The 14819-nt window shown below is 37.2% G+C and overlaps 1 protein-coding gene across 2 annotated transcripts; it reads right to left on the minus strand.

Annotated features, from left to right (window-relative positions):
• Positions 1-138: 138 nt before the first annotated feature.
• Positions 139-14620, minus strand: rbbp7 (RB binding protein 7, chromatin remodeling factor). 2 transcript variants are annotated; one of them, XM_079596780.1, is made up of 12 exons: positions 14365-14620; positions 13767-13911; positions 13536-13681; positions 12504-12677; positions 6490-6605; positions 5027-5187; positions 4817-4943; positions 2773-2850; positions 2613-2689; positions 2393-2450; positions 838-948; positions 139-742 (listed from the first exon to the last, which is right to left on the minus strand). In XM_079596780.1, exons 1-12 carry the CDS (start codon positions 14378-14380, stop codon positions 674-676), a joined length of 1278 nt encoding a protein of 425 aa, XP_079452906.1. In that variant the 5' UTR covers positions 14381-14620; the 3' UTR covers positions 139-673. The 2 variants fall into 2 exon arrangements, with proteins under 2 accessions (XP_079452906.1, XP_079452905.1); XM_079596779.1 differs by having other exon boundaries at positions 212-742; positions 12504-12680; positions 14365-14514.
• Between the last annotated feature and the right edge of the window lie 199 nt (positions 14621-14819).

Below are 14819 nucleotides of genomic sequence, written 5' to 3' on the forward strand. Positions count from 1 at the left end.
CAATAAATCTACCTCTTCAGGTAAGACATACTGTGAAAGAAGCTCAGAGCTTTTCTTTCTCCCCCAACTCAGCCCGTGACCCCTCTGAGATTGTACAACGCTCTTGTAGTTCTGTCTTGCTTTTCAATAAAACAGTTTTGTAGAATCTTCCTTAGTCATGCTTTGTTTCACCTCATCTTCACGTGCCCAGACACAGTACTATTTAATTACTATACAAACCAGCATTCACACAATATGTCGCTTCAGATGTCGAAACAAAATAACCCAACAGTTGATCTGTAGTTTATTTTCATAAGTGAATTAAGTACAGAAAATTATCAACAATTTAGGAATACAAAATCATTCTAAAAGTTATTACAAAAGATTTATTGCAAATTGACACCAGGTTTATGCACAAAAACAAATTTGAATTGTGATGAGCCACACCAGGCCGTAACTTCTCAGAAGTGATTGAACAAGTGGTGCAGTCTTTCTCCAAACCATCTGAGGACAAACTTCTCTGCTGAAATGGGTGTGGGCTGAACATTTTAGTCTACAGAAGGACCCTGTAATGGATAAAGTATCTGCTGTGTATGGAGTAGAAAGTAAAAGGATGGACTTTACTGAATAATGCTGAAAAGCAAAAGCTGGAGTAAGAAGCCATGAAAGGGTTGTAGATTTTTAATGAGATCAGTTATGACGCCTGTCCCTCCAGCTCTGACGCAGGGGTGTCTGGCTCTTCATCATTGTAGATGTTCTCAGCCTAAACGACAGAAGTTTATAATATCAGTGCAAAGTCCTAATATCAAATACATAAGAAGATAAGAATAGAAGAATCTAAAGTTTTGCTGTACTTACCATCTGCCATACTTGCATGATGTTGTCTTCTGACACAGAACAGATTACCCAGGGTTCATTTGGGTTCCAGGAGAAATCGGAGATCTTAGCTGTATGCCCACCATGAATGAACTGGCAAAACGAAGAAAAAAAAAATGGATTATTAGACTGTCAAAACTGCCTCTTTGATACCAAGCAGAAACAAACAAACAAAAAGTTTGTACAGGATCAGTAGTGCCGTTTACTCAATTGTAGTGTTGTCATGACAATGGAATTTCTAACTTGCATGAATAATGCCATGTTTCAATATTATCTCACAATTTTTGTACATGCATTGAAATTCGATCAATATTTTCAAGCTTCAAAAGTTATTAAGCGAGTGATTTTCTCTTTTCTTTTGTTCATTGATTAACAGACGGCAGCAGGACTATTAGGCTGCGGTCACATTAAGACCAAATGCATGGATCCAATACACTGATACACATGTGTTTTCTTCCGTTTACCTTCAATCAAGACACAACCGACTGCGTTTATGTAAATACTCGCCAAGACGAGCATTTTGACAATTTTCTCAAGCTGTTTAAGAGGCTGCTTTATGAGTGTGTGTGTGCTTTGGGTGTGACCGTGAAATCTGTGAGAATACCGGTAAGTAAAATGATGCGCTATACTCACAATCCCGCATTAAAATTCATGCCCTATAACACCAACACTACAGGAGCGTATTGAGACGAGTGAGGAGAGGAGGCAAGTGTGTGTGTGTGTCAACTCGCTTTCGGAGAGAACAGAGAGCAATAAAGTGCAGATGGTATCGATGTATTGATACGGCAGGAATTTAATATTGGACCATATTTAACTTAAATTTACCATTTCTGACAACACTAAAGATAGTAATACTTTTATTCAGAAAGGATGTATTAAATTGATCGAAATTGACAGTAAATACAATTCTTACAAAGATTTCTATTTTAAATAGAATCATTCTGATGAATAGAAAGTTCAAAAGAAAGCATTTATTCATTTAGAATTTCCATTCAATCAGAATCAAAAATGCATCAGTTTCCACAAAAATATTAAGTAGCACAACTTTTTTCAATATTGATAAAAATCAGAAATGTTTCTTGACCATCAAATCAGCATATTAGAATGATTTTTGAAGGATCATGTGACTAATCACATGTAATGATAATTTCAGCTTTGCCATCACAGGAATTAATTGCATTTTATATTAAATATAAATCTGTTATTTTAAATTGTAATATTTCACAGTATTACTGTCAAAAACTGTATTTTTGATCAAATAAATGCAGCTTTGATGAGCATTAGAGATTCTTTCAAAAACATCACAATCTTACAAACCCCCCAAAATTTTTAAATAAATAATCCTATATTAATAATCAAATAATATATATATATATATATATATATATATATATAAATTAAATGTTATTTACACTAGTATTCAACTTTATACTAGAATATAGTGTGTTCAATAGTGTGTTTTGTAGTGGTTATCAATAATCATATCATTATATCTCTATCCGTCACAAATATTTTCAGCAAATCTATCTCGACTCACCAGCAGCTCAGGTGGCCCGTCCTCGGCGTCCTCCGCGGACTGCTCTTCTCCAATTTTACTGAAGGATATAAACATAACGATGCAATCAATATATGATAAAGACATTTGTGGATCAAAATACAGTTAGCAAAAATAAACGGTTCAAATTAAACCAGGAATGTGCATCAAGAAAGAAAAAAAGTATATTTTCAGGATCAATTATAAAATAGTAATGCCATACCTCAGGTCCCAAACATTGAGGCGTCTGTCTGTGCCACTGGAGGCCAGGATGGTCTCGTTATGAGGAGACCACTGGACCTGTCAAGAGCATCAGCATTATTATTACTACACTATTGTTTACAGATTGCATGTTGTTATATTGTAACAGAATCTTGAGTTACCTGGAAGATTTCATCCTTATGTGACTCAAAAGAGTGAAGCTTCAACTTCAGGTTACGCAGATCCCACAATGCAACAGTCTATAGCCATAAACAAACAATGAGCATGTCATTTAAAAAAACAAAAAACATTTAGATATTTTTTTTCTGAATCATGCACACTATTGAATAGTAGGGATGAGTCACGATTTTCGAATAGTTGATTTTACTATAGATTTTCGAATAGGTTTATCGTCTTTAAAAAAAATCCCCATGTTTTCGGTTCTGATGCTGTGGTGACACGTTCATGTAACCAGAGGGTGGCGATGCCAATAAATCATCTAAAAGATGTCAATCAACTCTCAGACAACAGAAGAAGATACACATTGTCTCACACCAGAGCATGTGAGGAGAGTGGCGATATTTCCAGAGCGGAGAGCGTCTTTCTGGACTCGCTCAGTCCACTTCGCTCAGAACGCCCACAGTGACATGCCGGTTGTGTAAGTAGGGCTGCCCGTGCACAACTAAAGTTTTTTTCTAGTCGACTAGTAGTAGTTCATTTAAGCCATTAGTCTAATCGCATATGTATATTAATTTAATTATTTGAATATATATGGGAGAGAATACTAAACCATAATGAGCATTTTCATAATATATTGCCTATTCCGCATCTCAAGCGCATGCATTAAAGGATAATTCCGGTATTTAACACCTTGAGTCTATATTGTAGTTTGTTTTGGATGAACAAGAGTGGTGGACAACATTTTTTTGACAATGGTTCCTGTCTCGAGTTTTTGACTATAATAGAATTGGCCATGGACCCATTTAACATTGGAGTCAATGGGCATGTCCGAAAATGTCATTAAAACAGCCAATAATGTTCGTTTACAAAACTGTTAAACTCACAGAGTGGTTAGTGGTGTTCGTTGATGATTATAAACAATATATCGTCGCAATATATGATTCCAATCCGTTTATTTTGCTATAGTGGAACTATTTTTTCAGACACTTCACAACCGTGTAACTTCCGCTCAATATTTGAATCTGAAGCGTTAGCACACTCCCGACCACTTGATGGCGATAACCGATGTTTATGTCTCGCGGGACACTCACTGTCACAGTCGAGTTCAACTTCATATTGCAAGTAACAATTAATGAAGGTTTTGTTTGTTTATTTCGCTTACTCTCCCGGAGCACAGTTGCTCTGCTCGCTAGCCTTATGAGAAACGGAAGCGAGCAAAAAGACTACATCGACCAAATGTAAACAGCCCCCTTTCCGTTTCCGGTAGCGCATTTATATTAACGAGCACTCAGTCCTTCAACAGAATTCAATCGGATTTTACAAAATGACGAATAAAACACGACAGAAACTGTATTTCGCAACACTTTCTGTTTCTGGAACATCAACTAACATCACTAATCACTCGGTGAGTTGCACAGTTTTGAAAACTAATGTTAAAGGTTGTTTTAATTACATTTTCGGACATGCCCATTGACTTCAATGTTAAATGGGACCATGGCCAATTCTATTATAGTCAAAAACTCGAGAGAGGAACCATTGTCAAAAAAATGTTGTCCACCACTCTTGTTCATCCAAAACAAACTGCAATATGGACTCAAGGTGTTAAATACCGGAATTATCCTTTAAGCTTGCCACAAAGAACCGGCAAAAGTAATGATTATGCGTGAGACATATTAATGGTTTATTAATAAACTAGTGTTTTCTGTGTCAGTGTCGGCTGCAAAGATAATGTTGACGATGATGACTATGGATTCGTTTTACGATCTCTTTATTAACGTATTAAAGTGTCAATGGTAGACTGTCAATGGAGGGACAGAAATCTCTTAGATTTCATTAAAAATATCTTAATTTGTGCTTTGAAGATGAACGAAGTCTTACGGGTTTGGAATGACATGAGGACGAGAAATTAATGACAGAATTTCTATTTTTGGGTGAACTAACTCTTTATGGGGATTGTGTCCCCTCCGTATAAGGAAGGATCTCTAAAGCAAATTTCCTACAGATGAGTGTGCATGTGTGATTATGTAGATCGCAACACGTACAGACCTTGTCTGCTGAGCCACTGGCCAGAATAAACTCGCTGTATGGGTTGAAGGACAGGCAGTTGACTTCGGCCGTGTGGGCGTCCACAGCGTGACTGGGCTTTGATGTGTTATTGGATCGTGTGTCCCAGCTGTAGAAGACAGACATTTCATCATGTAATACAACTTAAATGTTTCTCTTTTGTATGTGGAGCAGTACGCTTTGCTTACTCACATCATGAGTTTCTGGTCATCAGCCACAGAGCCAAACAGCGATTCGTGTAGAAGGTGCCAGGACACGTCCTCCACCACAGCTGTGTGCCCTGTGAAGATGGTCTTGGCATCTACTATCTTCCCCTCTTTCGGAACAGCACTGATATCCCACAGACAGATTGTCTAAAGTTGAAGAACAACAGATGATCCTACATCATACAAATTTTAAGTAGGGTAGAGTTGATCCAATACTTAAAATCGGTCCGATACGGGCCTTTTTTGTCGGAGTGGGTATCGGTCAGTCATGGATCGGATAGTCCGATACTGTGCGCTATGGTTGTTACTCTCAAGCTCTATAAAAGCACCATAAGCTTTTCGTGCATTATATTTTGAAGCTTCTGAAACCATTTGATAAATGTAACATTATTTAATATTTCTGTTCCTCAAATAAAGCGAAGTTCACAGAAACTCTTCACTGCAGCAGTCACGTCCTTCTGCATTCAGCATTTAAACCACGTGCCGCATTCGGTTTTGATAGTCAGCAAAACTCTCTCCAAGATGTTTTAGTGTTTCCATTATTATGCATCATCTGTACGTAAAGGTCTGTGCTTTTGTTTAAAAGGACTGTATTTCCACTCGCTGCCAGGCGTGTTAGATTAAGGCACTGGAGTAGCAGACTGAATGAAACGTGTCATTCACGCACATATAGTAACTGGTATTTGAAAAAGCCTCAGTAAACTGTTGGGTAGATGCAATACACTAGGTGTTGCGCACATATAATATCTTTTCTGTTTGAGTTAAACAGCCTTTGGTGGAGATCGAAACAGCCGATTGAAATCGTGACACCCTTAAAACTTATCAAAAGATGGAGCAAATCCGACCTTTCGCGAGTTGGGGAGCGCAATGTCCCATCATGACACACCGATATACCGCGTGAATTTCTTGCTTTTCAACCGCGGTAAGAAAAAATCTATACCGTCCCAGCCCTAAGCGAGACCGCGATAAAGATGATAATCAAAACCAATGTTTTAGTGTTTGCCAGATTATCTGATGCGTGAGCTGTAGTGGCTCCGCCCTCTTCTGGAAAGCAGCAGCTCATTTGCATTTAAAGACACATGCTCGAAAACAACATGTTTTTCCTTCATGGTATAATACAACATGGTATAATAAATTATCTTTTGGGTATTTTGAGCTCAAACTTCACAGACACATTCTGGAGACACCAGAGACTTATTATGCCCCTTTTTACAAGATGTAATATAAGTCCCCTTTAAGATTTTACCAGATGTAGATGTAAAAGATCTACACTATTGTTTGATTTAAGAGGTTTACTGGAGGATATTAGGCCTATGTATTTTTTTCTGTCATCTTTTTTTATAATGAAGACCTGTACAGTTAGCAAGTAAGTGAGGTATAGATTTTATAGATATAGATATAGAACTGATCAAGAAAAAAAACACTAATTCATATTCATTCATCACTCACATGGTCGTCTGATGCACTAAGTAAGTTTCCACTCAGGTTGGGGTTCCAGGACAAACCGTATCCCTCCTTCTGATGTCCCCGCAGTCTCAGGTCTGGACTGCACTCTCCACTGGGGTCTGTAATTGGACAACTCAGGCATATTAATCAAAGCAAGCGACTTCACACATGATTTAATATAGGGCTGCAACAACTATTTGATAATAATAGACTAATCGGATTGATTAATCGCGTCTGTGTGCTATGCTGTCCGACAGTCACGTCACTTTACCGCAGTGAATAACAATTCTCTTCACAAAAACGCACCTGAAAAAAGGCCAGAGTGTGAGCTGATGCGAGACCCAAGTTGTCCTAAAAATGAGCTTAGAAGCTTTAAGCTTCAAACAAACTCAGTATTTAACACGATTTGTCCTGTTTAAGATCTCAGCATAAAGCGTGAGGTGTTCAACTAAGGCTGCACAATATATAGTTTTTGATTTTGCGATATTGCAATGTGTGCATCCGCCAGTCACATCGCAGGATGTGCAATGTCAAGCATAGGGATCATAGTTGATCGGTTCCTGTTCAGAACGCATGTGATTTGATTAATTGCTAAGTTTAACCATCATAGATTGAAAGTTTATCATTTGCATATGTTTTAAGTCCTGTCAGTTCAAACATCAAGCGCAAGAAGACTCGCGCGCTGTTTTCTGTGCACGCACACAGAGCCACGCAAACAGCATGTGAGCCCTGAATTCAGGTCTCTTTCTCTTCTTTTGAGCGTGAGCGCCAAATTTTGAGCGCAAAATTAAGTCAAAATGCCCGTCTCGGTGAGTAACTATCCCCGTAAACAGTCGGTTATGTGTTTTTAACAATTGAGAAAGAAAACAGATGTAAATAATTATATCGGATCCATGCATTCATTTTAAAGTGACAGCAGCCCAATACATGTAAATCAAACAACAAAAGAGAAAGAGAACATTTTGTAGTATTAAAGATAAATTGTATTAATTATACTTAATTTATACAGTGAAGACTTTGCAGTGTTATTTTACATTTGATTATTCAATGTCTGTACCTGAATACAGTTAGATTTACCTGAAAAACAAAGCACTACTTATTTCATTAGTATCTTTGTTCTATTGTATTTATCTATGCTTGTAATTTGTTTATTATTTTCTATGCAGAGGCACTCTTCTACAAAATCACCTAAATTATTCTAGAATTATACATTTTTTACAGATGATGGTGAAATTGTTTTCATATCACAATGCATATTGTATATGCATATCATATTTGCAGAAAAGCAAAATATCGCAATGTCAGTTTTTTTCCCTCAATGTTGTGCAGCCCTATATTCAACACATTTGAGACATTGTCACCAACACAAAATAAACCAATAAGCCCCTTGAAGCCGTGTTTTACAGTGGATTTAAAGGGCACCTATTATGGAATTTTGAAATTTACCTTTCATGTAGTGTGTAACATAGATCTAAGTGAACAAAAACATCCTGCAAAGTTTGAAATATGAAAGTGCACCGTATATAAAGTTATTGTCTTTCAAAAGTAAGAGTCGACTCGGAGTCATTTTTATGAATCGTTAGAAGACGGAAGCTTTTTCTCTGACTAGATGATGTCAACTTGTCAAGTTATTTGAATACGATACGCCCACTTATTGCGCTCCAAGGCCAGGGAAAATATCATGGCGACGAGACGCTGTGTTCTGAAGTGCGGCTCAAAAGCCAACTTTTTTCATCTGCCCAAGGAGGAGCATTTGAAGACTAAGTGGCTACAATTCACTATACCACAGAAGTATAGTCCGAGCCTTGTGCTTTGTTCGCGCCATTTTGAAGACGATTGCTTTACCAACTTAAATGCAATCAAACTTGGATTCGCGAGCCGGCTGATATTGAAGGAAGGTTCATTTCTAAGTGTATTTGCATCAGCTTCCTCCTCCGTATCACAACCTGTAAGTGTTATTAATAATTTTTGCTTTTATATTTTATGTAGCAAGCTTAATAATTATTTTGTTTGTTGTGTAAGCACCGTTTAGCTTCTAGGTCTTCAATGACAATTGTATTGAGATATGTGATAAGTGTTTGTCGTTGTTTTCGGAGTTGTCTAAAGAATAGAGTAATACCTCGTAGTAACGTAACTGCATTTTTTTTTTGTGTAAAAACGTTATGTTTATGCATCGGGCTAACGCAAACAAAGACGGATTGTGCTTTTACAATATGAACTCTGGGCTATGCTCGCAAACATAACATTAAATGATTTATCTTATTTTTCGTTTTTTACTACAAACTATAAAGCAGTGGACTATAATCATTATTATAACACAATTTAATTGATAAAAGCATCATTGTACTCCGTGTTAAAAATAAGTATTATCTCTGTAAACACTGCTGGGTCATCTGACCAATCAACGCAGATTAGCGTCGCGCAGAGGAGGGGTTTGGAAAAACGAGTCGTTGAACGAATCGTGAGCAAATCAGGTAAAAATAAATGCATATTATACGACAACAAAAGTGTTTTTTGTCATTGCATGCATGTAAAACTGTTGTTGGGGACTCCCTAAACAACATTAGGAACATTTTAAATGTCATAATAGGTGCCCTTTAAAAAAGCTAAGGGGCGTAGTTAGGCACGACGCGGAGTAACGTTATAACACATTCATTCCTCTGCCAAGCAATGTAGTTCCAAAGAGGTTGCTAAGCAACACATGCAGCAACAAAGAATCACAAATGGAAGTTGCTCAGTAATACTAATGTAATGCGGTCACAGCAGGTGTATGTTTGTTGAGTAATTTACAACGGCTTCGAACGCAGCTCAACCAATCAGAATCAAGGACTGGAACTATCCGTTTTATAACTTACATTTGACTGTTATATCCTTATCTGTTAATGTTTTAAAGTCACAAGAATTTTCATTTTGCAAAGGCTCATCCTGACATCAAGCAAGTCTACATTAAACTTCACAGACTTTAGTGAACGAGCACCGGCGCACATACGCACCAAACAGACTGTGCACACTGCACAATAGAACAGAAGAGCAATCATTCTGATACTTTTTGTACATAAATTTTGTTAGATTAAACATGCAGTTTGCTGGACTTGTTTTACATGCAGCATTTTAAACATTCAAGTAATTGTCTTTTATATGTATAATTGCGGTTTTGTTTTTCTTCATTATTGTGCGCAAGTTTTACCACGTTATTTTAAGTTTTAGAGTAGACCCTTTTTTTGTGCCAGAAAATTTATATCATAGTCCACATAGAAACAATCACAATTTTTGTTCATTGCCTTCAATTTGCATGTTTTAAAGGACAACATTGGGAAGAATAACTTATAAATAAATAACTTGAAAATAAAATGTGGCTCTTTTTATCTGATTTATCAAAGATGCAATCAGCCAATTAATCGATAATTAAAAATCATTATTAGTTGCATCCCTAATTTAAAGATAAACTATGTCACTTTTTTTTGTCCCAAATGAACAAAATTTAAATAATGAGTCAATACACCATCAGTTTTTCTTCCAAAAATTGTTTTTGTCTTACCCTGAGTTAGCCTATTATAACTTAAAACTAAGTTAGCCTATTATAAGTGTTCATATTTTAAACCTGGTGGGATAGTTTTCATGGGAAATAGCATACATTCGTCACTCGCCCATGCATGTCTCGTCATATCCCTAAATAGAGAAAAGTTGCTCTGGCTACTTTGACGCGTGTATGGTGTGGGAGTGGCATAGGTTAGTTGTCACAACGGGTGAGACATTTTTACATGGAGCAGCTAAATCTCGAATCTCCGGGGAATCACCCATTTAAAAAAACTAAAATGCAGAACAGGGGAGAGTCTGCTGGCAAAAAGAGAACTCGTAATAAAATAAGAATCAGCATTGCCTTGGCTTTTCAGAGATAGTGAGAACTGAGGGATTTGAAATGTTGTAAAAGTGATGCAGATATGGCGTTTTTATTACTCAACGGCTGAGTAAGGTATTTTATTGAAAAGAAAAATTGCTATGTGTAGCTGTCTAACAGAGTTCATTGTAAAGCATAATCTATAGGGGATTATCACGCTGATACGTAGTACTTCCACATTCAGCGATCTTTGTGCACTGCCACTTCCGGTGAATCACTCATCACTCTGGCGAACCCATGATGGACGACCCCAAGTTTATTTATACTGCATCCCTGGTAAAATTAACCCAAAATAACTTTTCTGACGTACATCGACTAACTGAACAAGTGCTACATTGTTTTATTTTAAAGTTTGGCCCTTCATCCCGGCGAACCGCTTTAATCCACTTCTTCCTTAGACTCAGTTCAGTCGGGAATCCATGGAAACTTAAAGGGCACCTATTATGGAATTTTGAAATGTACCTTTCATGTAGTGTGTAACATAGGTCTAAGTGAACAAAAACATCCTGCAAAGTTTGAAATATGAAAGTGCACCGTATATAAAGTTATTGTCTTTCAAAAGTAAGAGTCGACTCTGAGTCATTTTTATGAATCGTTAGAAGACGGAAGCTTTTTCTCTGACTAGATGACGTCAACTTGTCAAGTTATTTGAATACGATACGCCCCCTTATTGCGCTCCAAGGCCAGCAGGAAAAATATCATGGCGACGAGACGCTGTGTTCTGAAGTGCGACTCAAAAGCCAACTTTTTCCATCTGCCCAAGGAGGAGCATTTGAAGACTAAGTGGCTACAATTCACTATACCACAGAAGTATAGTCCGAGCCTTGTGCTTTGTTCGCGCCATTTTGAAGACGATTGCTTTAACGTTACCAACTTAAATGCAATCAAACTTGGATTCGCGAGCCGGCTGATATTGAAGGAAGGTTCAGTTCCAAGTGTATTTGCATCAGCTTCCTCCTCCGTATCACAACCTGTAAGTGTTATTAATAATTGTTGCTTTTATGTTTTATGTAGCATGCTTAATTATTATTTTGTTTGTTGTGTAAGCACCGTTTAGCTTCTAGGTCTTCAATGACAGTATTGAGATATGTGATAAGTGTTTGTCGTTGTTTTCGGAGTTGTCTTAAAGAATAGAGTAATACCTCGTAGTAACGTAACTGCATTTTTTTTTTTTTTGTAAAAACGTTATGTTTATGCATCGGGCTAACGCAAACAAAGACTGATTGTGCTTTTACAATATGAACTCTGGGCTATGCTCGCTAACATAACATTAAATTCTTTATCTTATTTTTAGTTTTTTACTACAAACTACAAAGCAGTGGACTATATCATTATTATAACACAATTTAATTGATAAAAGCATCATTGTACTCCGTGTTAAAAATAAGTATTATCTCTGTAAACACTGCTGGGTCATCTGACCAATCAACGCAGATTAGCGTCGCGCAAAGGAGGGGTTTGGAAAAACGAGTCGTTGAATGAATCATTTGGGAGTCGGTGAGCAAATCAGGTAAAAATAAATGCATATTATACGACAACAAAAGTGTTTTTTGTCATTGCATGCATGTAAAACTGTTGTTGGGGACTCCCTAAACAACATTAGGAACATTTTAAATGTCATAATAGATGCCCTTTAAATAAGGTTGGCGTTGTTTGTTTGATTGACAAAGTGGAACAGAGCAGTGACATCTAGCCTTCGTTTCAGCCATTGTTGAACTGCGCCAGAAGTGGACATGCACAAAGTTGAAAAATCCCGCCCATGAAACCCGGAAGCGTGATAATCCCCTATTGTGAAGGGTCAGTTCATTATGGGTTGTTGTAGCTCTGTACTGAATTTATTTACCAAGGAACCGTGTCTGGGTTATAATTATTAATGGGTAAAGCTACACTAACGTCTTCAGCTAGTCAGCTTGAGATCCTTTCCATATAAACTGGTTATTTCTCTAAAGTCTAGAAGTGTATATTCATCCGCACAGTCACACAAAGCTGAGGCACGACTAAAACAATGTTATTCCGCAAAATACATGAGGTTTTTTTTAACCACTAAGGGGACAAAAGTTACAGAGTGTACCTTTAAAATATATAAAGGGCTTTTTTGGATCAACTGAAAGCCACTGACCTGGTTTAGATGGGTGTTTGGTGTAGTCAAACACCAGCACGTCAGAGGTGGGGGTCTTGGTGGCGATGATGCAGGGGTTTTGTGGCATGTATCTGGCTCTGTTCACTTCTCCTTCATGGTTGATCTTAATCTCAATCTCTATCTTTCCACTCACTGACCCAAACCCTCCAAACTCTGGGGGGGGGGGGGGGGGGGGGGAAATGATATACAATTATTTTTGTCCATATTGTCCAATATCTGTCCTAGTTTTATTAACTTTATTTGTGAAAAGTATCAGTTTGAAGCATTCAACCAAATAAAAAATGAACTGTCAAATTCATTGGCCCAGTTTACACTTGGTATTAAAGGGTTAGTTATGCCAAAACTGAAAATTGTCTCATCATTTACACATACTCATGTCATAAACCCATAAGACTTTCATTTATCTTTGAAACACACAAGATATTTCTAATTAAAGCTGAAATCTGTATGATTCGAGCGGTTTAATCCAAGTTTTCTGAAGAGACATGATTGGTTTATATGATGAACAGATTTAATTTAATCTTCACAATCACAATCTTCCAAACAGTGATCAACAGGAATTCAACCATGTATGCTTTTCATATGGATTACTTTTACAGTGGCTTCATATACTTTTTGAAGCTTGACATTTTGGTTAAATTTTACTTTCAATAGAGTGAGCCTTAAATATTAAAAATATCATTATTTGTGTTTTCAATAATGAAAAGCCTTATGGGTTTGGAACAACATGAGGGTGAGTAAATGATGACAGAATTTTAAATGTTCAACTTAACTATCCCTTTAACATCCATATAAACACTAAATACAGGTATAAAAAAAGATCCATCACATTCTAAAGTTGTCTAAAATGCATATTTGTGGAAAGATTCAGTATTGATCAACTGAATCTGGATTTCCCCCCAACGTCCTGACCATACCTGCTGAAGAAACACATACGCATGATTTTAGTATAATGACTTCAACACAAAAAATACAAAATTAGCATTCATTCATTGTCAGATCAGCTCTAACCTCCTTTCTCGCTGTCGTAGTGGGACGCGTCAAACTGAGCATCGTCATTAGGGATCTGGACACTGGCGATGACTAAGTGGTTCTGCTCATCCGAAGTGTGTGTGCCCAACACCAGCCGATGAACCGCATAGTCCTTTCCCTCAGGCCTGCACAATCATGATAGACAATGATTTGTAGAATGCTAATCGTCTGTTATGTTTCAGAAGGTGGACAGGATAGTTATTGGATTACCTGTTCACATCAGGAAGCCACTGCACCGTCAAACTCGGCCACTCGAGTGCATGTGTCATGACAAGATCGTACAGGAATGGTGTGTTTTTCTTCCAGATCTTGTATTCCTCATTTATTACTCTCTCCTCCACTGCATCATCATACACTGAGGAGAGAGAACAGAAGGATAGATTCGGGCCAAATGCATTCAAATTACCATTTCTCAATAAATGCATTGTGGGAGTGCAGTGGGCAGTAAAAGCTTGCTGTATTCTAATAAATTAGCAGAAACTGAAGTGTAATATGGTAAAGTTCCTCAACTTATAGTTACACAGCAGCTTATGAAAGATGGAGGGAAATTGGAGAACAACAGCATTTCGATCTGCTTTGAGAAACCATTATCTGTATTATTCAAGTTAGTAGTCATTTATTAATGCCAGAGACTTTAAGTTAACCAAAGTAAACCGTGAGTACTTGGTAAAAACGTGCTCAGGTTGTGACACTCATTCATTCTTATGCTAGAATGTGGGTCACATCCATTAGCACTTTAGGCTAAAGCTAGCAAACTCTGCCAAAGAAAAAAAAAAAATGCACGTAAATCACAACGAAAAAAGTTTACCTTCTTTGTCTGCCATTTTGGCGTGCTTTTCTGCGGGTTAGCCACTTGAATGAATTGTAGGGTTTAAAGCCAAAGAGCAGAAAAAACAGGTTTTTAGGATTTTACGCTCACGACTCCGTCACTTACAACAGAGCGCAAAATCTAGCTGGTGCTGTCCGATTCAAAAGCGAGTCATTCTTCTGAACCGACTCTTATTTATGATTTGGACAAACCGATTCACAAAGAGTTAGTCAATCACTTACAGATGGCCTTGTGTGGTGTTAAAACTAGTGATCATTTTTATTTATTTATTCATCAATTATCATAATTGCTGATTATTATATTCATGACGTCAAATGGAATGTAATATTTGACATTAAAAAGTATCTGTCTTGTTTGTACAATTTGCTTGGTTCTCTAAAAAAAGTCTGAATGTCTAAAAGCAGATGGCTTTGAGTAGGAAAACTGTGAAATGT

This window comes from Phoxinus phoxinus (assembly GCF_949152265.1).
Source record: "Phoxinus phoxinus genome assembly, chromosome: 22".
NCBI lineage: Eukaryota > Metazoa > Chordata > Actinopteri > Cypriniformes > Leuciscidae > Phoxinus > Phoxinus phoxinus.